General features: G+C 37.2%; 1 protein-coding gene across 1 annotated transcript in view; it reads left to right on the plus strand.

The window, feature by feature from the left end:
• Positions 1-27,243, plus strand: part of scn5lab (sodium channel, voltage gated, type V-like, alpha b) — a 126,841-nt gene that overhangs the window by 21,823 nt on the left and 77,775 nt on the right. Inside the window, exons 2-8 of the mRNA XM_073863598.1 lie at positions 6,210-6,517; positions 9,006-9,123; positions 12,542-12,632; positions 14,058-14,186; positions 18,683-18,774; positions 20,404-20,652; positions 22,955-23,018. Of these exons, the coding sequence (XP_073719699.1) occupies positions 6,251-6,517; positions 9,006-9,123; positions 12,542-12,632; positions 14,058-14,186; positions 18,683-18,774; positions 20,404-20,652; positions 22,955-23,018 (1,010 nt within the window). The 5' untranslated portion in view covers positions 6,210-6,250. The remainder of the gene's footprint in view (positions 1-6,209; positions 6,518-9,005; positions 9,124-12,541; positions 12,633-14,057; positions 14,187-18,682; positions 18,775-20,403; positions 20,653-22,954; positions 23,019-27,243) is intronic.

The following is a 27,243-nucleotide window of genomic DNA, read 5'->3' on the forward strand; positions in this document are numbered from 1 at the left end:
AAGTTAGTAGCTACACAGAGATAGCCATAAATGCAATGGTACTAATAATTGGCATAATTTCTTTCGGTGTTTCGGTTTTCGGCCTTGGTTTCCCTTTTTTTCGGTTTCGGCTAAGAATTTTCATTTCGGTGCATTCCTAAAAATGAGAATTTTACTTAAACACATACCTTTAAATAGTAAATCTAAATAAACTAAAAGGGACAATTGAAATGTATGCCCTGATTATTTTTTACCTACAGTAGATTACTGACAGGATTTCAATTTCTACATTTGACATAAGACACGTTGATATTTTAATTTCTCTGCTTGTGTATTTGTTTGTATCTGATCTCACACTACAGTGGTAACCAGGTAAGATCTATCAGATGAGCGTGACTATTCACCGATGACATTACTCACTCCGGTCACTTACTGTGCTAATTAAGAACACAGGGCCTGAGACTCGGAGGAATTGAGCTGCGGGGAGGAGGTGGGGTTAGATTAAAGCCACTTCATAATCCCATTGGGTTTAAAGAATTCAGTAATAAATTGTTGATAATAAAGATCTTGTCACTTAAGGTGGCCTTATTGATTTACTGTGACCTTTCTTTGTGTTCTGGCAATGAGGTTTAATCATTTTGCAACGTCTCTGTGCTACAGCAGCAGTTAAAATTGTAGGCCTGTCATCTCCAGCGCCTTTAGATGTGGGTGGATGCATCTTGACAAACTATTAACCACTTACAGGACAAGACGAATTACTCGTAGTAAAATGTACAATACCGGCTTTTAGTTTAAAGAGACAATTACTTCATTGATAAAGGCATTGTCTTGTGATTTTACTCCTAACAGAGGAGGATTTCATGGTAATATGTGACCCTGTCTGTGAAGTCTTATAATCGTAATGATGAGCATTAAAGTTTTACTCATTTATACATTCTTGCTGCTTTTAATATGATTACAAGATGTTTCCTCCTTTATATCACTGAGATTAAATTATGATCAAATCATTAGAAATAAAGAAATCATGTAAACTTTAGTTCAAGTTGAGGAGCTGAGAGGGTTAAATTCACTGCATGTTGTAATGTCAATCGCAAACATTGTAAAATGTCAACGTTAAATGAATTCACGTTACTGAACTGAATTACAGCACTTGTTAGCTCTTTGTGTTTGTCTCAGCGCTTCTCCGGGGTACTCGATTGCTCTTTCTCCCGCGAATGACATTCTGGTGGTTGTTTGCGTGGGATCTGCACGAGGGACCTTTTATGATGTCATTTGTGATATGTCTCGCTGGTGTCAGAGATCGTACTGGCATTTGACTTTGGCTCTGTAACTTTTCAGTGTCAAGTGAGCAGATAAGAAGCGTGACTTCATCGGGCTGCTGACACCATTAGCAGGGCCCCTAACAACAGCAAACATCATAACTAAACCTGGAGGAATTCCAGACCGGACCAGCACCACGAATTACAGCCTTATCTTTGAAGTGTTGTTGTTTGATCATCGTGAAATCAAAATGGACCTAATGTACTTTCAACATTCACATTCATGGTCTTATTATGAACGCTTGATTTAATCTTATTTAAAAGACATAAAATGTTATCTTTGTAATCTTACATCAAAATATATTAACTCTTTCAACATTTATTACGGAAAACTGTTGCTACCAAATTATCAGTTTAAGACAAATGTTTTTTTTTAATAAGATACTTTGGCATTATTTTATGTTCGTAACCTTTCCTATAAACAAATTTCACCAATATCAGTAGTTGTTGGGATGTTAGGATAATGAAAAACTTTTGTCCAACAAATAAAAAGTTTGCCGTTTTCTCTTAAATACGGAAAAAAAGCTACTTTAATGTAATGGGTAGGCTGGTAGACTTTCTGTCAGGTGGTACAACCAATGTAAAACAAACAAAAAAAGCTATTTAGCAAATACATTTTGAATGTATTTAAAAAGTATATTTATGAATTTGATATCATCACAGGCAAAATCTAATACCAGCATCCAACTAGAAGTCAAATCTAAATTAATTGCAGAGGTCAGGTGGTGCAACCAGAAAGTCAAAGAGTGCAGCAGCTATGAATGCCTGTAAGAAATATTAAAAATATATAGCTTAATGATTTTTATAAGCTAATATTTTTTGTTTTACTAAATGCAAGCCAAGGTTGTCTATAATTGTTGTTATACTTTAAAAACAATTAAATTGCTAAAAAAATTGTGTTACATCCATTAAAAGATTTAAAAACAAGTTTTTATAAGCTTGTTTTGTCATTGACCCATATGTGATATTTGTTTTGTTTGGCTGCATGTGCATTATGATGGGTTTAGAGTTTTGGTGTGAAACAACCTGTAAAACAGAAAACCATTATCTCAGTGACAAACGATTCTTCATCATGGCCATTAGAACCGCACACCCCTGCAGTCGAGAGAGACAAAAGCTAGTGTCCTAAGATAACCCCGCAGCTATCCGTCCAATCTGATCACCCATCGACCGCTGGACTTTATTGTCTTGTTGCTTAATGTGAGACGTTTGCTTGAAGCGAGAGAGTTTACATGGTGTTTTATCAGACAAACTCAAAATATTTCACATAAAGAATATTTCCCTATTAGTTTTCATTAAGTGTTTAAACATTCTTATAAAAAATTTAAAATGACTGCATGAGACAAATCAATGGCACGGGCATATTTTAAGATCTGTATGTGCAAGTTATTTTTAGTTGAGACAGCTCAAATATGTGTTTTAGTCTAGGACTAACCTTAAGGCTTAAAAGGCTAAAGTTTGTTTGTATTGTGTTTATTACCATCTAGTGTTGAAGACAATTAATAAGAAATGCATTGAAATTCAATTAATACAACTTACATACAGTACTTTGTCTAGATTACAGTAAAAGTTATTAATATATAAAAATATATCATTAAAAATCTGATGAAATGAATCCCACACAGTTCTTCTGAATAAGGTGTCAATTTGAATATGTGTGTGGGTGCCAAAGCTGAAATTCAGGGCCACAGAAGAATCCGGTGCTGTTATTAGACGCCGCTGCTGGGTGAGATCTCTCTCTCAAAGGATAAAACTCAGTCAGGAATTCTGCTGGGGGGCGAGAAAACAATTCCTGCACGTTGGGTTTTTTGTTCAGTTCTGCTGGACACAATATTGGCTACACGTCCTTCAGGGCCACGAGTTTCTGAAATGGTGAAGAAATAAAGACTGGAGCAAAGGCTGAGGAAAGACACAAGCTCTTACAAAACTGTGTTTAACCCCTCATTCATTGAGTAAAGCAGGTATTTTTAAATAACTCAATAGCCCGTCATCAATTATTCCTTAGATAAAATGCACTATAAATGTAAAAACCATATACACTTAATCTTATATGGATTGTTTCAGAAGTAACAACATAAACAAACTGCTTTTCTGAAACAAACGTAACTTTTGATAAACTTCTGCAAAGAATCACAAACAATAGAGTCCTATAGAGTAGTTTATTTATGATAACAAGTAAAATAAACAACAAGTAGATTATTTCAAATCCTAGCTAAAGCGTATCATACATAACTACACTGAGCTAACATTACAGTGCAAAATGTGTACTATATAATGTATACAGTAATCTAAACTACAGATCGGCTCCCAAACCTCCATTTACATAGCGCTGATCCATGATCGCCGTCTCCCCTCGTCTTTAGGAAACTAAAACATTTGTTATTTTCAGAGTGATATTTGTTACAGAGTTCAGTTTAGCCGCTAAACAAGCAGAGACTAGTACTCGCTATAACACGTGTGCGTTAAGGTGACGTCCCCATTTTCCGAGGACAGTCCCGTTTTTTGGTGTTCAGTCCCCGACATGGAGCTGTCCCCGGAAATGTCCCCGTTTTACAGCACGTCCAAAACAACCAGCAAATAAACTAAAATAGACCGAACAACATTTAGCCTTTGAGTACCAGAGACAAGAGGAATCATGTAATGATTATTTTCACCAACAGCGGGAGCTTTGTGTTACACTGATTACTTGATCACGCGTTAATGCTTTAGCGATGAAGAATTTACTACGAGACATGAGAGAGCATTGTCAAGGTATCATCAATCAAGTTATAATAAGATATAAAAACAGTCAAGTTATCGGGGGTTAATAAGTACTAACTACTAATGTTAAGTAATAAACCAATGAAGTGAACTGATCACATGGTACTGAGCATATGTTTTGTGTAAATATGCTAACATTTTGCATTAGTCCTTCTGTTCTTCACATTTATACTGAGCTATGAAATCAGCTGAACTAACTTTGATGAGGTATATCATATCTGTGCATTGTATAAAAGAAATAAAAATAATTAGATATACAGAAATTGTTCAATTAATTGAATTAGAAACACTGCAAAAAATACGTCATCAGCATCTGAGCACAATAGCGAGCTCCTTGCTGCCACATCTGAAGAATGAAAGCGTCGTCAGAAACGCTCACAACATTTCCAAATCCCAGTACGGTAATGTGCAGCTCATCCGCTGTGTAGAAAATCTATATGGTTTAAAATGTGACAGTCTCGACGTTATATTAGGAGATTTCTAGATTCATCTTGGTACAGCCAGAGTTCAGGGGGGCGCGTAATGACCACATGAGGTAAACTTTTGTGCAAAAATTTTCTTCTAATAATTTTATATAAACATATATATTTTTTAATCATTATCGAACATTAAAATCAATCACGTGACTGTTGCTTATTATTTTCATTGCTTATATACTTTGAACATTTAAAATTACATAAATTTTATAGCATAATTCATACGTAAATAAACAAAAAATGTCATTTAGATGTAAATATGATGCAAATATATCATTATTCTGATTTAATTCATTGATTTAAGTATTTGATATGAAAGTTAGTTGAAAGTTGGTGTGCCTAGGAAAAGATTGTGAAAGGTCTATAATATTTATTTTATTGTACGTTTATGCACAAATTTTGTAGATCATGGCAGTATAAACATGTATACTATAGTGCAGTCAAACGATTAATCGTGATTAATCGCATACAAAATAAAAGATTGTGTTTTGCATAATATATGTTTGTTTCCTGTGTGTAAAGTTTCTTAAATGAATGTGTATTTATATATACAATTACACACACATATATTTTGCAAACACAAACTTTTATTTTGTATGTGATTAATTGTTTGATAGCCCTTGTACAGTATATAATTTTTTTTGCTGTGGTAATACCTGTAATCTATATAATGTACACATGTTGAAGCTTTGCATTAGTATAGCTGGTTTTCAATGTGCAGATGTTTCTATTGTGCTGTGTGATTTGTGGCAGCCCTGCCTGGATGCTCCACACCGCATGCTTGAACAGATGAAAAATGATCTCTCGTCCTATCATTCAATTGAACAGAGAAACAGATGGCCCAATCTGTGTTAAGACACTCACTCACCAGAGCACACGTTCACAGTACTGCGAAGCACGTCTGATGTGAATAATAGCATCATTTTATTTACAGACACGTTCAAAACCCACAACAGTATCATTTACATTCATGTCAATGGAATGCTTGTGATTTTTGGTTCATTTCCATGTTTCCAAAAAATCTGAGATTATAGAAACATCATCTTTACTGTAGGCCAGCAACTGCCACATTAACATAGAAAAGTTGCTTTGTGAAATAAACCAAGGCACATGCATTAAGATATAAGATTACACAAACTGTAGTAAGCTTATAAGTCAAATTAATTTGTTAATTTGGAGTTGTACAGTGTGACCATGCGTTCAGAAAACTAGAACACATCAAACCAGCAGTCGACCAAATGTTGGGCTGTCGTTGAGCTATACCATATAACATCCTGTGTAATGTATTTATATACATAATTATTATACACAATACACACGCATATATGATGTAAACAAAAACTTTTATTCTGCAAACGATTAGCTGCGATTAATCGTTATGCAGCCCTATATTATAATTTAATTTGATTTTACAAACTTAAAGTATTATCATCATATCACATATCGTATACAGTATCACATTTTGTGCATCCCTACATAGCGCTGAAAGTCACACGGTAACTTATTTTATAGTAAAATTGCTACTTTTTCATGTCAATCCATGTTTATTTTGACCAGGTAAAATGCACTTTAATTCAGTTTAAGGGGAGAAAATAAACTCTTGCCGCAATGATAGTGATTGAACTTTATAAAAGGTAACTCTTGAGAATTAACATTTCTTTTGTCTTCTCCGTAGCTGTGAAGTCACCACTTGGACAGGCGGCTCAGGATGAGAAGATGGCAGCCATACTGTTTCCACCGGGTCCTGACAGTCTACACCGGTTCACTCGTGAGTCCCTGGCTGGAATCGAACAGCGGATCGCTGAGGAGCAGGCCCGGCATGCCAAAGAGTATCAGGAGGACCTGGGCGACGTGGAGCCGCCCAAGGCCCGGCCCGACCTGGAGGCCGGCAAGCAGCTCCCTCGAATCTTTGGAGACATTCCGTCTGGACTGGTGGGCGTCCCTCTGGATGATATTGACTCGTTTTACTTCCAGAACAAGAGAGTGAGTATATATCGTCAATATATTGCCTGTGGCAGGCATCTCAAAATTGTTGAGGTTCTGTTCCAAAACATGTAGTGTGCTGTCTACATAGGATCCTTCATAGGATGCTTCTAATTTAAAGACCATTTATTTATTAAGTGTCATGCAACCTTGATAGTAACTATTTTAGGGCTGTCAAATGATTAATTGCGATTAATCACATTCAAAATAAAAGTTTGTGTTTGCATAATATATGCCTTATAATATAACATGTCTCTCTCTCTGTATGTATACATAATAATTACACACATAAATTATGCAAACTCAAATTGTTATTTTTTTGTATGCGATTAATCGCGATTAATCGTTCGACAGCCCTACTATTCAGTGAGTAAAATTGATACTAAGCATCATTGAACTTATTGCAGTGCATTGTGGGATTCTTGATGTTTATGATGCTATAGCTTTTCAGATATTGGTGCTCAACTATTTCGCATTGGTTGATTTCTAAATGTATACGTACCTAAAAGAAAAACAAAAAAGCAATAGCTATGGTTGAGAAATGGGCAGCTAGCAGCATGAGGAGTGTGGTTGATGTGCAGTATTAGCATTGAATCAGAGAGTTACAGGAATAGCAGTTTAGGATGAATAGCATGAGTCAGTTTTAATGCGCTCACTGCTGTGCTGGACTCTCTCTCAGGACTTCATCTTTTCACAAGCACACAAATCTTAATTTCTATGGGTTTCAGCTAAAAGTTTTGACTCCAGCCTTCTTTTAAATGGCATTTTTAAGTAGGACGTGTGTGTGCCCTACACTAAGCTGCTGTGGACTTTAGCGCTAAGCAAGAAGACTGAATTGACACTTAACAGGCTCAGAAAAATGTCCTCCTTTTGATATTTTTGCAAACTCACCCCTTACTTTCAGAGAAAGGAAATCCAAAACGAGGCATTGTTTGTTGTATTTATTAAGCCTTAGTTTTCCTGAGTCAGTTCAGGTTTTACAGACGCACTTTCATTTTAATCCCCGTCCAAATGAACCCCAATCTGTTTTCGTTACGCAACTGCTGTAAAAAATGACCCAGCAAATTGCAAGCGGGTTTTCTGGTAACCTGTGAGAAATCGAATCCCAGCTGTGATGGCGATGTATTATTTTATCTAATAGAGTTTTTTTGTGTGGCAGCGTGTACTTCATCATTTTCTTCATCAGCGTACCGCCTCACTTATAGTCTCCTTTAATAGACTCTTCAGAGATGATCATCATGTTTTGACATGCCTGTCACACATCAGATCTTCTGTCCCAAATGAGCGGGTTTGGTAGAGGTGTCATTATTGGCATTGGTTTTAAGATGATGAGTATGTTAAGTGTTAGCAGATTCATGCAAATCTCATAAATCATTCTTTAAATCACGGTGAGGGCAGCGGTAGGGTTAGACTTCCCTCCATCCTCGTGCCTTGTTTTGTTACTCTCAGAATCCGCTCTTGTGGACCCGGCAGATAATATCCCAGAGGAAATGTGAGGAAAGTGGAAAGAAACGAAGGCAAACTTGACCTAGTTGTTACATAATAAAAGAGAACAGAAGGGTGAAGAAAGCGGTCTGTTTTCAGAGGTTATAAAGGCCACTGGCCTGCAACTTTGAGCGCGTTGCTGACGATGACGCCGTGCAACGTAAGGGGTTTGCCGTTACATTTTGCCACAGTCGCGGTAGTACAATATGCTGACCCTAATGCCGCCCGCCCGCAATTATTCTTTGCGCCGTGACTGCTCGCATTATTTATGTGATGGGGAGGTTGTGTAAATCGAGCTCTATAAGGGGGCCATGAATCCTCCTCCGAAACAAACGGCGTGTTTGTGCAGCGCAGGGAGGGTAAAGCTCCCTGGTAGCGTGAACCATGGCGACAGACGGGAGTCCCGTGAGAGAGCGATTTCTCCTTTGTGCCCTTTAGTAATGTATTTGCATGTAGTGTGCACTCTGGAGTATTGCTTACCGCTTTATCATTGTAATTATAAGTTTGTTAGAAAAAATGGGTTTGATACCCTTACCAAGATTGTTTCCACTAAAACACCATAGTAATCACAGTAAATAACTGACTCTAAAGATTCTCAAGGTTAAAAGGCTCCATGGCATGAAAATGTTAGCATTGCCACTTTGTAGGTGTGAGCAAAATTTTGTCGTTTTAGGTGTGTCCTTTAAAATGCAAATGAGCGGATGAAGTGCAAACAATGATGGTGGTTTGATGCAATTAAAATTCAATTGGGCTGTCAATTATTTTTTTCAAAATTTCTTTGGGGGGCCGCAAAGGAATGCACCGTACACAAGGGGGGTTGCACGCTGAAAAAGTTTGAGAACCACTGGTCTAGATACAGTAGGCAGCTCACTGTGTTTTGGGACAGAGCATAGATCTTAAATCCTATACAATAACTTTAGATTCATGTAGTTTGGATGTCAAATGTCACTTATGTGTCTTTGTTCTAACCTTTGTCTTTTGGTTCTTCTCTTTTCTCCAACAGACATTTATAGTACTGAACAAAGGGAAGGCCATCTTCCGCTTTAGTGCCACTTCTGCACTCTATATCTTTAGCCCTTTTCATCCTGTGAGAAGAGCGTCGATAAGGATTTTAGTACACTCATATCCTTTCTACAGCTACTGAAGTCAGATGACTTCTGGATTTTTGCATTGATTGTGCATGAGTAAATTGGTCTGTTTTTACAGTATGTGAGTACATGAGTGCTGTCTAACCTATAACATCAGCGACTACGACTGGATTTCTGCATCTCACTGAACGTGCATTAAAGATAAAGTCAAGAACCGAAACTTTTATCTAGCTTGCACGGATATTGTAATCGAAAAGTCTATCAATATAATGTCTAGATTGTTTATTTTAAACAACAATAATACTATGATAAATGTCTCTGTAATACCACATATATATTCTCTGGAGTTTCAGGAGAGGTCTGGACAAGGTCTCAAACTCAACCATCTTGATATCTTTAATATTGCCTGAGTCATTGAGTGAAATGCATCTAATCATTATGAAACTTTATCCTGGATTTCACAGGCAGGGTCACATTTCTCACCAACTTAACATACCTTAAATTTTGACATAGAGCTATGAAAGAGCAACATCTGAGCAATATCTTGAATCATTCAAAGGTTATGTCACAAATGAGGGTCTAAAGCCAACTTTGGACGGCTGTTTTCCCAAAGCTCCATCTACTAAAAATAGCAAGCGGTACTGTTAGACCGGCTCGAGGTGTTAAGAAATATTGGACTCCTGACACCCGTGCTCTTATGGAGTTGATAAGTGTGTGAAGAGTTTTGGTGTAGGTGCTGTGGTGGTCGGCTTCATCCCTCTTCAACTCACGCCCCTTTTAGGGTTCGACGGGCCGCCGCACACCCAGTCGCCCAATATCTGCATAAGTGGCGTCCTGTGTGATATAAAGCTGAACATGCTTGAGTGAAGTATTTTATGAAGTATGACACAGACGCTTGCGGAGGTGTGACGCTGTTTGTCTCCTCAATTATGTGAGCGGTCTGCTCGGAAAATGATATAACACGACTTGGAAGTAACAAACATAAATATATTTAATATCTGCGTTGTCTATATATTTCACATAACATTTTACGGCTTAAATAATTGGCTCAGATTAAAGGTTTTATAGCTGACATTGAGATGATCTTTAGGGATCCTCAAGCTTATTGGTGGAAGGGCGCATGTGGCAAATCAAAGTCCCTTTAGGGAAGTCATGCCACTAGGCGGCCATGTTTGCAACACCTCCAGGCAGTTATTTCAGTCATGCAAGACTAAAGTCCTATCTGCTTGAACGGGGAAAGACAGATATGTCTAAAATAGTGTCCTACAATCACAACAAAACAAAACATTTCTGACATCAACCGTACCAGAACTTTTTGTTTTCTTACAGTAAGCTCAAAACTCTTTTTTCAAGGTAATTTCAGCTAATGTGCATGCACACGTTGTCAAGCGGCTCACATGACTTTGTCTTCCAGAAACTCATATTTTATTGATTGATTATTGGTTCTTTTAACTGGAAGGCGGGGCTTCCGTCACCAGCAGCCATATTGAACGTTGAATTCTTCCCCTATTTAAAATAATAGGAGTGCTCAATCTTGTTCTATTTAATATATTTGGCCGAATTGTGCGTGTGTACCATGTGGTTCAAAGTGTTTACATTTAGACACGCTTGCATCAGATTTCCCAAGGCAGCCGATGCCAAGAAACACGTTTGATTAAAGCATTCAACAAGAGAGTATTCATAAGTCACAGTGTCAGAGAGAGAGAGCGAGAGAGCGTCCCGCTGAAGCGATTGGACTCGTGAGATAAATGTGTGAGATTTAATTCGTGAATCCTATCAGAGTTTAACACATGCACAAAGAATCTGAGGGGTTTCCCAAAGTCATTACAGTCAGATGTCATCGGCCAACGTTGATTGTCACATACTGCATAGCCAGGGTGTGATTTGCTGGGGGGTTGGTGGGGATTACCTGTATCCCTGCCTCTGATCAATTATTTTTTATCCCGGATGGGGACAAAATGTATCCCCCCATAATTAATGGTCTTCAATATAGACGGCCTAAAATAATAGATAAATTATTAAAAGTAAAAAAAAACTCTGCCATGCAATAGTGAATTGTGCATTTTTAGAAGCTGAATACACTGAAACATTGTTGGGAAAGACAAGCAAATTAAAATGCAGGAATTAAACTTATACTGTAGTGTATTAAGGAACACACAGGTGGTTCAAGGACGAGATTCTTATTTAATGTGAGAGACGATTATACGTGGAGGTCTTGAATCAACTCTTAAAGAAAACCAAGACCAAAATAAAACCATGTGGGTGTTTTTCATTATAAGTCTGCATTTACCCACTCAACATTTAATGGTTCAGCTGTAATTTTCAGTGTCATTTAGAATAACAAGCAGGTGTCATTTACTGTTTCAAGCCTTTAGACGTTCATACCCATACATTAAAAATTATAATTAAACCCTGTCATGTCCATCAGTGTGCTGTATTTATAATATAGAAGAAAATATAAACTTCTGAATGATTCTCTGATTTTTTTATGTTATACACAATTGCTCCTTTCTCAAGACTTATACAACACAAAAAAGTTTCTCCATTTGTTTCTTTGCTCAGATTCAGTTGCTCTGTATTGGCTTAAAGGAATAGTTTACCGAAAAATGAAAATTCTGTCATCATCAAGTTACTCATAAACATTTCTTTATTCTGCTGAACACAAATGAAGATATTTTTTAAAAATGTTAATAACAAACAAATCTGGGGCACCATTCACTTATATAATATTTTTTTTCTACTATAAAAGTCAATAATGCCCCAGATATGATTGGTTCTTCAAAATATCCTCCTTTGTATTCAGAAATATACAGTATACTAGTTTGCAACAACATAAGGGTGAGAAAATGATGAAAGAATTTGAAAAGCGTGGATCACAGTCACTGTACTTTCTTTTTAAAGAGCAGAACAAAAAAAATATATTGCGAAGATAAAAAGATGCGAACTTACCACATTATTTATGTGCTTCAAATGATAAAGTGCTATAAAAGATGACACCCAGTGTTTTAACCTGTGCAGATATTGAAACAAGTAAACCATCAAAAAAACACTGAGGTACATTTAGACTTAGTAAAATCTCTCAGATAGTGTAGGTGAGATAAAATTTTATGTAAACCACTGTTTGATCTCAGCTACACAATTTGAGAGTATTGTTGAAGCATGACAGTGAAATTGGATACCATATTTTCTAAAAATGTTACCAAGAGGCAAGAGATAAATAATAAACAAAAGAGGACCGAGGACTGACCCTTGGGGAACTCTTTCTCTCATTTATCACAATATTGTGGATAGCGGAGCTCCGATCAGATAATAAAAGACTTTAATGCACAGTTTGGTACAACAAGATCTCTTATGAAACTCCAGAGGAGACACGTGAGATTAAAATGGTTTTGTTAATAAATTGTAAATGAATAATGTGTTTCAGAACGTGTTATTATCTTAACTCTTTTCACTTTATTCAGTCTTTTCATTATGTGCACTATTTTGACCAACTGTTGTTTTATGGCCATGTCTGAACCAGCACAGTGGGCCAAATATGTGGAGTGAGTACAGTTGTTCCCTTCCCGGTGTGTCCTAAACCTGTCTGTCGTTGTGTTGTTGACCTCTGACCCCTGAACTGTGCTCTGTCTGTCTGGTGTAAAGCTTTGCCAGGTGTTTCTTGACTTGTCAACCTCATTTAGCAAGTAAGTTAATGGTTTGACTGTAATGGATCTGTGAATTTGCTAACTGCACCTCTGCTATGCTCAACTGGAATGAAATTATGGTATGGATTAATTATCCTCAATATATATATAACACGTATATTATTTTTAAAGAATGAAAGGGGAATAGAAGAGAATATGGATGATACTTCTCCCAGCCGAACATAGAATCTCTTTCTCTTTCTCTCTCTCTATCTGTCTCTCCAGATTTAAATCTAACTGTACGATTGATTTACTGTAATGGTTTTAAAATCTGTCTCTCTGCCCGGCACTTCTTTGGCTCATGTCTCCGTCTGTACATTGTTGTCATGTGACCCTGCGGTCTAACCACCATTGTCCTGTCAGTCTGTCTGTTGATCGGCCTGTCTGTCTCTTGGTTTGTATGTCATCACCTCCAGCTTCAATAAGAGCTCCAGCAGAAGTCAGCCCATTCGTACTGTACTGTACTGTACATCACCACGGCTAGAGCGGATTTTTCCCATGTTTTCCATGCAGCTCATACAGTTTGATGTATACTGAGATGAATGTGACCTACGGTGTAAGTAACTGTGGGAAATGAGACTTGTGCTTGAAGAAAGCACGCAGATCTTTAACGAAGTTCCCTCTGAGATGTCCTGCATCACATCTGAAACCAAGCATTTGATATTTTCATGCGCATGCGGCATGCAAAGCAAGTGAAAGTCGTACCTCTCAGCATCATAGATTGACATCAAATGTTATATTTTTACATTGCAAAGTTTTTTAATATCTTAGATGAAATCTGCAAATCTGGTTTGCATCTATGCTGATTTTGGGGAAATTTGAAGAAGTGATGACAAACACTATATTTATTATGAGTATTATGCAAATATTATAGTTTGTGTGTGCGTGAATATTAAAATATTGATATCATTCAACAAATAGAAATGTGATGAGAGGTATGAAACACGTGAAAACAAGGTTGTACTAAAAAAGAGCAAAACTCGAACCAATAATAAACAGAACGGCTTTGCACTTCAGAATGCTGCATCTGTCACCCGTTCATCGTCCACTCTGCTGGAGGATCTCTTCATTTGATGGTTGGATTTTAACGTCTTGATGACCTCCATCAAGCAGTGACTGTCATTGATGTTAGAAGGGCTGCTGGTCTGTGAATGTGCTTCATGTTTCATCTCTCTGTGTGTTTCGTCTCTGTGTCCTTCATGATCTCTGTATGTTACCTGTGTGATGTTTTGCATTCCTAAAGGTCTGAGTTTTTGTCATCCCCTCTCTTTATCTTCTGCTCAGATACACTTTTACTGGTATTTACACGTTTGAGTCATTGATCAAAATCCTGGCGCGAGGTTTCTGCATCGGGCCTTTCACCTTCCTGAGAGATCCATGGAACTGGCTGGACTTCAGCGTGATTGTTATGGCGTAAGTTGATGTTTCCTAGCTCGTTTTAAATCACCTTTCACATTTTTACATGACCCTGGATTAGACCTTCTCTAGTGAAAAAAAAATATATATATATATATATATAAACAAAATAAATTAGTTAAAGTTGTGTAGTAAAATCTGGCGTAAGAAAGTAAGACTTTTAAAGACTGCAGAGAAAGTTTTTTGACTCTATTGGCATTTTTTATTGCAAAACATTATGTGGTTTATGCATAAGAAATATTCATAAATTAATAATAATAAATGTATTTTCTAATAAAGTGTTATCTTATAGTTTTGCGTTTGTTTTAAGGATGCAACTGTAATATGCTTTATATTGTTTCAATAAAATGTGATTTTTGAGATTTTAATGGCACAGAACTTCACGAGGCACAGGTTAGTTTATGGTTTCACATTATAATCTAATCTTAAAATCTTAATTGTGTGACCTGCCAATGAAAGGATTAAAATAAGTGTGATTCATTTTATTAAAGGTTATGTTGAACTACTTACACGGCCCTTGACCCCAATCCTCCCAACCTTAAACGGAAGTGAGCGTAGATGTGTCTCCTATTGAGTTTCAACATTAAATCAATGTTTTTCTGTATATGTATTGTTGATAAGTTATATCATGTCAACTTTAGTTTATGGCTTCAGTTTATTGAATGAAACGTTTTTAAAGGTTTTGTTTTCCCTATTGAAAATTCTTTTATAGTTTGCTCACGTTCACATCACTCAAAACCTGCAAGACTGAAACGTTTCGTGAATTTGACATAGAAATAATGAAAGGCATGCAGGTTTAAGATGTTTTAGGTTTAGATTATTTGTGCCTTTAATAATGTTTTCTTCTCTGAGGTCCACTGGTATTGTTAGTCAGGTTTTTTTTTTACTGATTTTACTCTTGTACCTTTTTCATTCTTCCATCAAACATTTTTGATTCAAAGCATCAACGTTTGATTTTTCGTTCGTTTCCCTTTATTCTTATAATGTACGTTTCATAATTTTACAGTAAATTACTTTATTTATGAGATTCTGCTTCTACACTGTTAACCCAGATATTGTCTTTACTTTAACAATGATATTTTGAGTTTTGGACATATTTAACTTAATTCATTTAACTAAAACATTTAAGTGAAATGAACTTAAAATTACCAGTACATGTTGTTTTCACAGAGTAAGAACTGATAAGAACTTTAACTACCTAAATATTTGTTAATAATGTGACATAGAAGTTTAAGATCTTATATTATTAATGTTGTTTTGTTGTAAAGGATCATTTTGCGAAGTCATTGTTCAGTTGATCAGTGTTTACTTGGATGAACCCTGTTCAGCACATTTTATAGCAGTTCTCACCACAGTAATGACAATTAATGTCAAAAACACAGTTTTGTTGTTGTTTCTGTGGAAAATCTAATGTATTCAATGACTTATATTTAATAATAAAAATAGAATAGAAATCTTTGGACTAAGTTAACTAAGTGGAGACATTGGACAGAGCAATTGATATGACAAATTATTTTAAATTAAATCAACCTAATTTAATGAACTTTAATTCATTATATTGAAATTACTAGAAATTTTAAGTTAAATGCCCTCTTGTTTTAGTGCACATTACTTAACTTTTTAGGGCAACAACTTTCCTCCATATTTTTTAAGTAAATTCAACTTGTTTGGGTTTGCAGTGTAGCAACAAACTTAAGTAATGAAGCTATCCAATACGACGGTGGTTTAAACACCAATGAATTTATCTATAAATCACAAGGTTCCCTGAACGTGCCGATGTTAGATTCCTTGTGGTGACCTCTAGCCAGGGCTATGCTGTGATGAACTGCTTATTTCTTGTTGGCCTTTATGGCTTTATTCCTCCAGCTTTAACTGACCAGTTGTCCTTGAACTAAATGTCCCAGTCATGTCAGATGCACCTCGGGTCTGACCAGAGCCTGTAAGTCATGGGCTGCTGACAGGGATGCAGGTCGCCCCTCTTGACTTCATTAAAGACAAAATGATGACAGCTGGGACATTTAATCACAAACACTAAATACCAGGTTACTATAGAAACAGAATAACCGCCATCCCATAATTACCCATAGCATATATCTGAGCGATATGGCCAAACATGGGCTGTTAAATGCTTTATTCTGATTCCACAGGTATGCATTATTTTTCGATAAACGCACACCTGACCTGTCAACTGTCTTAAAATAACCACCAGAGCAGTGTTTGTGGTAACCGTGATATAAAATGAATAATTGATTCTGGTTCTTTAAATTATTTGAAAATAATGCACATCTGTGGTGTAATGCACAACAATATCGGCATTACCACCTTGGATGTGCATTATTTTCTAATAATTGAACAGCCCATCGTCAGTTATTCCTTATGTTAAATATTAATGTGTCTAGATAATCAATCACCGACCTGCATGTAATTTAGTCAGTTTAATGGTCAAAGTGAATGAAATTCAGGATAGAAGTCAGGTAGTGACACCAAGATGACTTTATAGATCTGTTAGAATCAAACCTGCTGCCATTATCTGCAACAACAATTCACCCAGATCTGAAAAGTTGTCATTTATTTGCCTTCATGTGGTTCCTAATCTTTCTGACTTTTTATTAGGGATGCACCGATATATCGGCTTATAATCAGTATCGGCAGATAAAAGCATTTTTTTCCCACTATCGGACATTGAATATCGGGCAGTGTTTTTTTTTTTAAGTTGCCAGCATATTTTTAGGATTTTCACAAAAGTTTAATACCTTCCAATAGGGCTGTAACGATTAATCGTGCAAATGCGCGTTTTGTCAATGAATGACAATGAATTACGGTAAAAAGCCGCCACATCCAAAAGCCAGAGGGCGCTCTCATGCAGAAACACCCTTTGTGCCACCGAAGAAGTAGCATTACAAACGCTATTCCAGGAAATGTTTAAAAGAATATTTATATCGCCGTTCTTCAAATTGTTTCAGGTATTTTCAAGATAATAAAGAATATTTTGAATGATTGAGTGTTGCTTTTTTAAGTGCACATTATAAACAACTCTGACTCATAATGATTTTAGATTGATAAGGACTTCTTACTGAGCAAAACGCCATAGTACACGCACAAGCTGTGCATGAAACAAAAAATCGCAGCCTTGCGATTCAGAATCGATTTTAGGTCTTTTTAATGGGACACGCGATTAATCGTTACAGCCCTACCTTCCAAAAAATTTTCTTCTTTAAATATATAAACATACAATATATCTGCTTCAGCAAAAACACTGTTTCATCCTATCTTCATTTGTTCCCTTTTTATCGACTCTCAAATATAGGTAGGTTTCTTCAAAAATAACAAATTTTAAGCAAAAAGCTGAAATAAGTGCATTTTTGTAAAGGACTTTTGTTAGAGATCAGATTCAGAGCGATGACCAAATCATACAATGAGTTTTTACTGTTTTTGAATCAGTGGATGCTTTATTGTTTTATAAGTTGTGTAAGAGTGACACCTATTGGACAATAGCGGAAATATGGATTGTCGTAAAAAACCTTTCATTGACACTTATTTGATGAGATAACTTGTCATAAATAAAATGGGCGGAAACGCGTCAGAACTCAAACTGTGTGATTATTTTAAATTGCTCGCAATGAAAACAGAGTTAAGATACATTCACATTATAAGCAACTTTGTCGCTGTGTGTGTCGCTCGTCTCTTTCAAAAGAGGTGTTTCTATATCTAGTTGTCATAAACAAATGAGTAACGCCCACTCCAGTAACTGATGAGATGCGGATGACGTAACTCCACTGCTTTGTTCTCATTGGTATAGTCGTTCATAAATTGCATAAAGTTAAACACTTCTCAACTTTGACGTGCGACTTTGACTCGTGTCGCCATATGCCGCTAAGCTTTCATTGAAATCAATAAGATCACGTCGCTCTGCTACGCTTACAATGTGAATGTACCTTTACAGTTCTGCACTTCTAGGATTTCATGATCATTTGAAACAAGTGCTGAAAAGCAAAACTTTCGGTAATAGGTAGAGGTCATTCTAAGTAATCAAATATCTGTATACCGGCACAGAAATGTTGTATCGGTGCATCCCTATTCCCTACTTTTATTCCTTTATCATTCAGTTTTCTTACATTCTTATTCTCTTTTCTTTTGTCTTTCAATTGTTTGTCCTTTCTTCCATACAACTGTAATTTGACTCTGCAGGTTTCTAACTGAGTTTATTAAAGTAGGCAATCTGCAAGCCCTCAGAACGTTCAGGGTCCTCCGCGCTTTGAAAACTATTTCCGTAATTCCAGGTAAGAGGTTTCTGAAACCTTGAACGAGGAGAAACGTCACAGTGTTGCTAAATGTACAGTCTAGTGTCAAACGCAAGGAAAAAACCCCGGAGTCCGATTCCTTCCGTATTCTTTGTTCTCGTTCATCTCTCCTGCATCATTCTACACAGTGTGTTGTTTGCCTGTTGTTGGTGTTGTTGTCATTGTATGTGCTGCAATTCTGGCTTATTGCAGATATGTTACTGAGTTTGTGGACCTGGGCAATGTCTCAGCGTTACGGACATTCAGGGTTCTGCGCGCGCTGAAAACTATCTCAGTCATCCCAGGTGAGAGGCCGACAAACAGCGAGGCCTGCGGTGATACTGGATGACCAAAGACCTACCGGACATTTCCTTCATTTCCAAATCACCCTTGGAATCATGGAAATGTAGAATGTAGGAAATGAGACTTTTGAGTTGACCGACATCATAATTAGACGACAAATAAAGTCAAAGTATTTATATCATATCTAGCTGGGTTAGCTGGTCTCCCAGCTTTACCAGTAGAAAGCAGATTATGAGTAAAATTCATTGCAAGCTGTCGAGGTTCCATCAACCCTTTATCCCGGGTGTCATCAAAGCTTTTAACATGCTGAAGTGGGTAACAAAGAACCTTCAGGTGCATGTTAGTAGGTCGATCACACACACAAGTCAAATTACATCAGGGTAGATGGTTCAGGTTACTTTACCTGACAACTCAGACAGCTTCAGTTAACTCACTCAAAATGTCTCATTTAACTGTAGTGGTTTACTTGTAACAGGCATGTTAGTGCTAGCAGTGTGACTTTGCATGTTGTAAAAGCCAATAAGCATGAAGTACAGATACTTTAAATGGAACGAGAACATGTAATTTCATATTTAAATCAAACTATATATAAACTATATACATGTACATTATGGGCCAGATTTACTAACAGCTTGCGCCAGAGCATAATTTTGTTGTTAAATAACAACTGTCTTGATTTACTAAAGACGTGCAGTGGATAATTAGTGCTGAAAAGGTAGTTATTTTTGCGACTGACCTTATTGCATCCAGACGCAAATTTATGTTCTTTTTTATTTGCTGGAGGAAAAAAAGAGGAGTCACTAGGAGAAGTCACACAATAGCAGGTGTTTCAAAACTGTTCTCTAGTTCTTTTCAGTGTCCTATGACTTCGTTAGCTGGGATTTCACACCCCAAATTTTCATCTGTGCTGTCTGTGGTGCTGAACTCAAGCTCATCAGGTGTTAGTAGATCACCTGCACCTCATCAGCTCTGCTTATTTGCATCCCTGAACAAATGTGTGCTGCTTATAGTAGATTGCGTTGGTCATTATGGAAATCAGCTGTTGTGCCTGTCTTATTTATTTTGCGCCTTTTTAGTAAATAACCCGCAGATATTAACTCTCCCATCTGCGCTTTTTTGGAATTGCGTTTAGTAAATCTGGCCCTATGTGTTCTATCAGTGTATATGATAGATGATATACACATATGTGCTTATGTATTTATTTCTGTTCTCTTTCCATAGAAGTGTAATCTGTCATATTTTGTGTGCTTGCTGCACCCACAAATGTTTGTTTATATAACTGTAGATGTCTTGTGTTGTGCTTGTGTGTTTGTTAGATTATTGCCTAAAGTCAAAGATGTGTGAACCAAAGTTGGGCAAATTCAGAATATAAGAGCTGCTTTTCGTGAATCTGAATTAAGAAGTGGCTTAAATGTGATTAAATTCACATTTAAGCCACTCTCAATCTAGTTCTGAACAGTGCACAACTCTTCTGTAATTATAAAAAAATGATTTCATTTATAATATAAAGAAATTCCTACATTGATACTTTCGACTCGTAATAAATCAAAATGAGCATGTAATTTTCATTATTAAATGTAATATGCATCAACATATGTGCGGTTCTTCATGCGTTTACATGTGTTAATCAGGTCTGAAGACTATCGTTGGAGCTCTGATTCAGTCCGTGAGGAAGCTGGCGGATGTCATGATCCTAACCGTCTTCTGCCTCAGTGTATTCGCTCTCATCGGCCTCCAGCTCTTCATGGGAAACCTGCGGCAAAAATGCGTCCGCAGCACCGCACACTGCATCAACACCACCATACACTCATACGAAAACAGCACTTTCTTCTGCAATAACAGAACCTGGTCCTCAATGCAAGACTTCCTCCTTAATGAAGGTCAGTCACGTAGGGTTTCCTTTGGGTTTACATATGAATATCAGACACCAAAAGTAATTTTCGGGGATTGCCTCACAGCAAGAAGGTCCCCGGTTCAAGCCCTGGTTAGGTCAGGTAGACTTTCTATGTGGAGTTTGCATGTTCTCCCTGTGTCAGCGTGGTTTTACTCACAGTTTCCTCCCACAGACAAAAACATTCAAGTTAGGTACCAAATCTCCAGTTCTCACCATGAATATATCCAAAGATTCTGTAATGGGGCAAAGAAAAGTAACTTTCATGCTGCGTTTACACAAGCCGCGGTAGAGGCAGCAAAAACGCGTTATTCGCGCGTAGTTGGACGCTTGAACATTTGAGTTTACTCGCTTCATAATTTTAGTCATTAAAGACATTCACGCGGAAATTCGCGTCATGGGAGGGGCTTTTGCGACTATGCTGAGACTCCGCTTGCTTCCTGTAAACACGTCACTACTACAGCAAGGTCCTGATTAGTTAACGCGGCGCAGAAATCCGCAGAAGTTCAGATTTTTCAACTTGCGCGTTTCCCGCGGCAACGCTTAATTTACCGCCATTCGCGCCGCGCTGCAGGATGCCTAATCGCGTCTTTGCGTTGACTTAACATGTAAATCACCGCCTTTTTATGTAAAATTGCCGCCTCTACCACGGCTGGTGTAAACGCAGCATTAGACTGGTGTGTTGATTATAATTGTGCAATTAAATGACAACACTGTCAGAAGACCTGACGTCTAGCTGAGACTTTTTATCTTATTTTTGGGTTGGTCTCATTTCATTAGAATAGCAATTAGGACAGTCTTAGCACTCAATAAGCTGACCTGCAGTACTCAGATATAGGACACAGATGGAAATAGAGACGCTTTCCTCTAATATGCTTTGTCATGGTATGCTAATAATTAAAATGTCCAAAACCCCTCCTGTATTTATCACCACAGTAAGAGAGAAAGTTTACATCAAAACCGTGTTTACCACCACTAGCTCCTTAAGAGGTATTTAAAGACAGTATGTGTAGGTTTATAACTTTTGCTACATCGCACCGTGCGGTCCGACCCATAAACGTTTAAGATTATGCTGAAACATGGAATGTGGACAGCTGGAGAGTACGATCAGACCGTCTGCTGGAGTTTCCCCCGCGGCCCCTACGCCTCTCGAGCCTGGAGCGAGCCGGCGAAAGCGTGAAAATGAGAGGAGATAAAATGGAGGTCTGTGTCCGCCTGGGGAGTTAGGAGTGTGCATAGAGACCTGAGGCTGTACGTCTAATCTCTCTGTCACTCTCTTTAGATGGGCAAAAACAGATTCACTTTATAATGTACATCTCCCCTCTTTAACACAAGCATTATGTTATTGCTTCTGAAGAAAAACTGCACTGAAAAAATGCCTTAGTAGATAATAAAATGAGTAAACTATATTAAAAAGTTTGAATTCTTGTTTTTTTATACCAAAATTTGAGTTAAAATAACATAAAAATGTGAGTAATTTAAGTCATTCTAAATGAACACATTATTGAGTAAATTCAACTTAAATTTGTAAGAAGGAAATTAACGTAATAATTTTGTGTTCAAACTACATGCATGATTTTGGTTAACATAACTAACTAGGCAGTGGACTTGTAGTTCCCAGCATGCTTTGCATGGGACTGCATTTGCATAACAACCCAGTAACTTAGTTTTGGTAAACCATTCTCTACAAGCACATGAAAAAATAGGTCATTGAAATCTGGCTCCTCTTGTGATGTCAGAAGGGGATCTTATTATAATAATACCGCCCCTTAATCTGCACTTTCCAACCACAGCACTGCCATTTAGTGCAGAGATCGCTCATTTGTATTTAACAGGGCACACCCAAAAACAGCACGTTTTGCTCACACCTACAAAGTGACAAATTTTAACATCTTATAATAAATTTGACATCTTAAAAAAGCCTTGTGAAATGTCCCCTTTAGAAAATATTATGCATAATATTGTTACCAAGTAGATATCATAGATTTTAACTGTGTAATTTTACTTAACTTAAATAAGTAGATTTACTTAATTATTATTTAGCAAGATTTTGCACTAATATTTTTTAAGTAAATTTCACACATATTGAAATTAAGTAAATTCTACTTATTGTTTTTTCATTGTGTGCATAAGAAGAGTGCTGCCATTACAAGGAAATAATGAAAGTTAAAATATATGAATTCATGCAGAACATTCCTGCTTATGTTTATCCGTGTGTCTAACAAATCACTAAACTAGAGGAGATACTTTGATGATTGAATCTTAAAACCTTTATTGTTTTTTTTTTTCAGATAATTACTTTAAAGTGGAAGGGGCTAAGGATGCCTTAATATGTGGAAATGCAAGTGATGCGGGGTAAGTGAACATCAGGTCAGAATGACTCAAACTGTATTGTATGAAAAAGTATAGATGGACGTCAAAGTGCATGTTCTGAATATGAGCTTGCATTACCACTTTAAACCTCTGCTCTTCTGGTATTCATACAGTATTTGCTTAGGGTCATAAGTCAAGTGACAGAAATTCAATAACTTGGTAAAGAAAACACACTTTAAAACTACATGTGTGGTATCATACTTGATCTATTGAACTCAACTGGCTGTCTCTAGAAGACAGAAAACTTGGTTTTTATAAAAATAATTGTTTTTAAAAAGTTATGTTAACATGCTAAACTTCAAAACAGTACCAAAGCTAGAGGGTTGTGTTTGGTTGCTAGGGTGTTGCTATGAGTTTGTGTTCTGGTTAGCTGCTAGGTGGTTATTATGTAGTTTTTAAGTTGTTCAAGACAACTGATCTCACCTCCTTGTTTCTCTGATGTTGTCTAGATGTGAATCGAGTTTGGCCTTAAGTGTAGTTTATTCCAGGTAAAACAAATAGCACATATCATTTGAAGAAACTGTGTGGGATAGGTTTACGTCTTAAGAGCTGTGATAACTGATGCCTCAGCAAACAGCGGAGAGTAATTGTTTTATTCTTTTATCATGAAAACATCATCCTGTGAAATCAAATTTTATTGGTGTTAAAGTATCTAGCGAGACGAGACGGTGGGGAGGAGAAACGAAGTTAATGCATCATCTTTCCGAGGCTTCTTGGATTTCACTTAAAGGTTTGATCATTCGGTAGCATCTGAAATGATTCATAAAGAGGTCTGCGTCAGAACATAAAGATGTTTGGCTGTTTCATTGTTGTTTGCTTCACTCTTTCAGCGAGTCTCAAATTAACTAAATGAATTTTAAAGGTATCTGATAATCCATAACATGATATTTCATGTGGTATATACTTGGAATGGAAAGTGCAAGATGTTCTCTTTGAGTTGTTATGCTGCGGTCTGAAGGTTTCAAAGGCTGATGGCGTGAATTACGACGTGGTCTGTAGATGTTGATTGTAACATCTGACCAACGCCAGAAAGATGCAAACACACGTCCAGCTGTCTTTTGCTCTGATAACAGCTTCTGTCCTGTTCAGATAAATCCACCCATGGAAACTGAGACTGAGCTGCCTGTTAAACACAAGCTGGGTTTCCTTTATCCTTTAAATTGCGAATGGAAAATACAGCCAATGGAAACACGTCAATTTCACAAAAACTCCCATGTATCGCAAAAACATTTTTACGCTCGCATGAGGTGGCTTTTCAGGCAATTTGTAAAAGGTGTGATGAAAATAGTTTATTCACATTTCCTAATCACCTGATCCGAGAAACACCTATACGTTGTCGCTTCTAAGTATAAGGGGCTTTCCTTGCCATTAATGTTTGAACAATACTCTTATGTCTCCTCCAGTTAAAAATAATGCCTAGTGCGGTGGATGTGATGTGATTAGTAAACTACCACCATCAGTTGACGTGATGTTTGGAATGACTTATCATGAGAGGAAAAATTTCAGTCGCATATCATCGGTTAAAGGAACACGCCCAGATTTTGGGAATTTAACTTATTCACTGTATCCCCCAGAGTTAGATAAGTCCATACATACCTTTTTCATCTCTGTGCATGCTGTAACTCGGACTGACGCAGCCCCCGTTAGCTTAGTTTAGCACAAAGATTGGAAGTGAATGGCTCCAGCTAGCATACTGCTCCCAATAAGTGACAAAATAACGCGAACATTTTCCTATTTATGTGTTGTGATTTGTATAGTCACAGCGCGTACAAACAACAAGGTCATATGAGACAAAGCGATCTTTTAATAGTATACATACTGGGAACTATATTCTCAGAAGGCGAAGCAATGCTACATGGGCGGAGTGATTTGCACAACTCTGACCGAACTCTCTGCTCCTCACCAGGGGCTTCTCAAATCTAAATAGGAAAATGTTCACATTATTTTGTCACTTATTGGGAGCAGTATGCTAGCTGGAGCCATTCACTTCCAGTCTTTGTGCTAAGCTAAGCTAGCGGGGGCTGCGTCAGCTAGAGTTACAGCACGCACGGAGATGAGAAAGGTATGTATGGACTTATCTAACTCTGGGGGATACGGTGAATAAGCTAAATTCCCAAAATCTGGGCGTGTTCCTTTAAAGGAAACGGCGTCATTTCGCAATAGTCTTTTGTCGAAAATATTGTTAAAGTTTTGCGCAAATCTGCTATGAAAACGCAGCCACTGTTAAACGCTTTCAGAACCAAGACAACATTATCAATGCTCTTAATCTCTAGAGAGTTTCATTGTTCATTTAAAGCTGCGCAATTTAATGCAACAAAAAAATTCAAGAAAAAGTCTTCTAATAGTGCAGCTTATTACTGGAAAACCTGCTGCGTTTTGTTAGTTTTTGATAAAGATACATAATTTGAGATCATTAATTCTCTTACTATTTATGTTTGGCTAATGGTTAATGGTGGTGTTATATAAATATTTTGGAGATGTTACTGTTGACCTTCATCTGTGCTTATAAACAGTGTCCACTTGAGCCGACAAAGAGCTCAATTTTATCACTGAATGATTTTCTTGGAACTCGAACCATCTCGATTGAATTCGTCTCCCGTGTGTGCCGCTGTAATTACCGGGTGTTAGTGTACAGCCATTAAAACAAGTGTCTATTAATAAACCAGGCTTAGGTTTTATTTTTGAAAGTTCTATATTTGACCTCAATACTATTTCACCCATGCACATGAGCAATTTGCTTTTGTTGTTCTTTTATACTAATAGCTTTATGGTTTTTAATAAATTTTGATGGTTTATTCGACCTTTCGCTAGCTTTCTGCTTACTCTTTGTCTCCCTTGCTGTTTTTTGTTAAGGTTTGCTTTAGATGCCATATTAATGTACTGTAGTTTACACCAGCTAAACTAATGTAGTCCTTTTATATTAACAATATAAGGCTTGTATATTATATAAAAACGATGTAAAGATATCATATATGTGTTCTTATTGATATGATGAACGTCTCTATATGTAGGTTTGACTCTTGCTGTTCTCTACATCAGTCTGTTTGTTTCCTTTGTTGATTTTCCCCCCTGTGGGATCAATTAGTTGAATTAATCCAGTCATCTTATTTTAGCCATTGTTAGTGTGCAGCCCGAGTTTTCTGGTCACCTTGTGAACCTGGATAGAAACCTGAGACGAAGCCTGACGGCGTTTTATAAACAACACAACACGTTCACCCTGTTTCACCTCGCTGCTGCTGACCGCAGATCTGTTGAACCTTCTCTAACCCACCTCCAAGGCTTCTGTCTCAGGCTTTCTGCCAACTACTGCATGAAAGTTTGAGATTTTTGCTGACCTCCCTCCTTAATTCGACTTCTCCTATATATGGTCTGGCTTAAATTTCTCTGGAGGACGGAGGTTATTAAACGTTTTGTGATATCATTGTTCAGATGTTCGTGTCTTGTCAAATTTCCAATGACAATGAATTCAAAACTCACAAACATCAATGCATGCAGAAGAGTCATCAGATGTGCTTGAACCACAATAAAATCTTTTCAACTAAAAACTTGGAAATGTTAATTGTTGATTAGATGTCTGACATTGAATCGTATCACATCAGCTGTTGGTATATATTTACATGTCTACATTACTTCTATGTATCAACAGCATGTTTAGATAAGAAAGCATCAAGTTCTCATCATCCGAAGCTCCTCTTAATGTTAATAGTTGATGTATTGCGTTATGGTGATCCGTTTAATCTTGGTTATGCCACTCCAGTGGATCAGAAGTGCCACCTGATCTGGAAGTGTTTAGAGATCAGACTCCCTGAGGAAGAAACCTTGAGTACATCTTGGCTCATAACATCATAACAGTTATTCAGACAGGGCTGTGATGCAGAAACAACACGCAAGCCCCAATATTGGTTTACACGCTCGGCACTAAACAGAAATTCCTAAAGTCAATCCGGCTTGACCACGTCTTTGTTTCTAATTCTCGCGACCCTAACCAGGCAGCGGGCACCAGCGCCCAAAATAGATTCTGCCAAAATGCTTTGTGCTCCTGCAATGTGATCACATCTGCCATTGTGCTGAGTGAAATGGGCTTCTCCAAATTCTCCGACTGGTTTCAGTTTGGGATCAGTAGCCATCTTTACCGAACACCTTAAGATCACTGATAGAGACAAGAATAATTTTCTTAATCTGTATTTTTGTCTTGTTTTCTACATAC

Source organism: Misgurnus anguillicaudatus, chromosome 25, assembly GCF_027580225.2.
Source record: "Misgurnus anguillicaudatus chromosome 25, ASM2758022v2, whole genome shotgun sequence".
In the NCBI taxonomy this organism is placed as follows: Eukaryota; Metazoa; Chordata; class Actinopteri; order Cypriniformes; family Cobitidae; genus Misgurnus; species Misgurnus anguillicaudatus.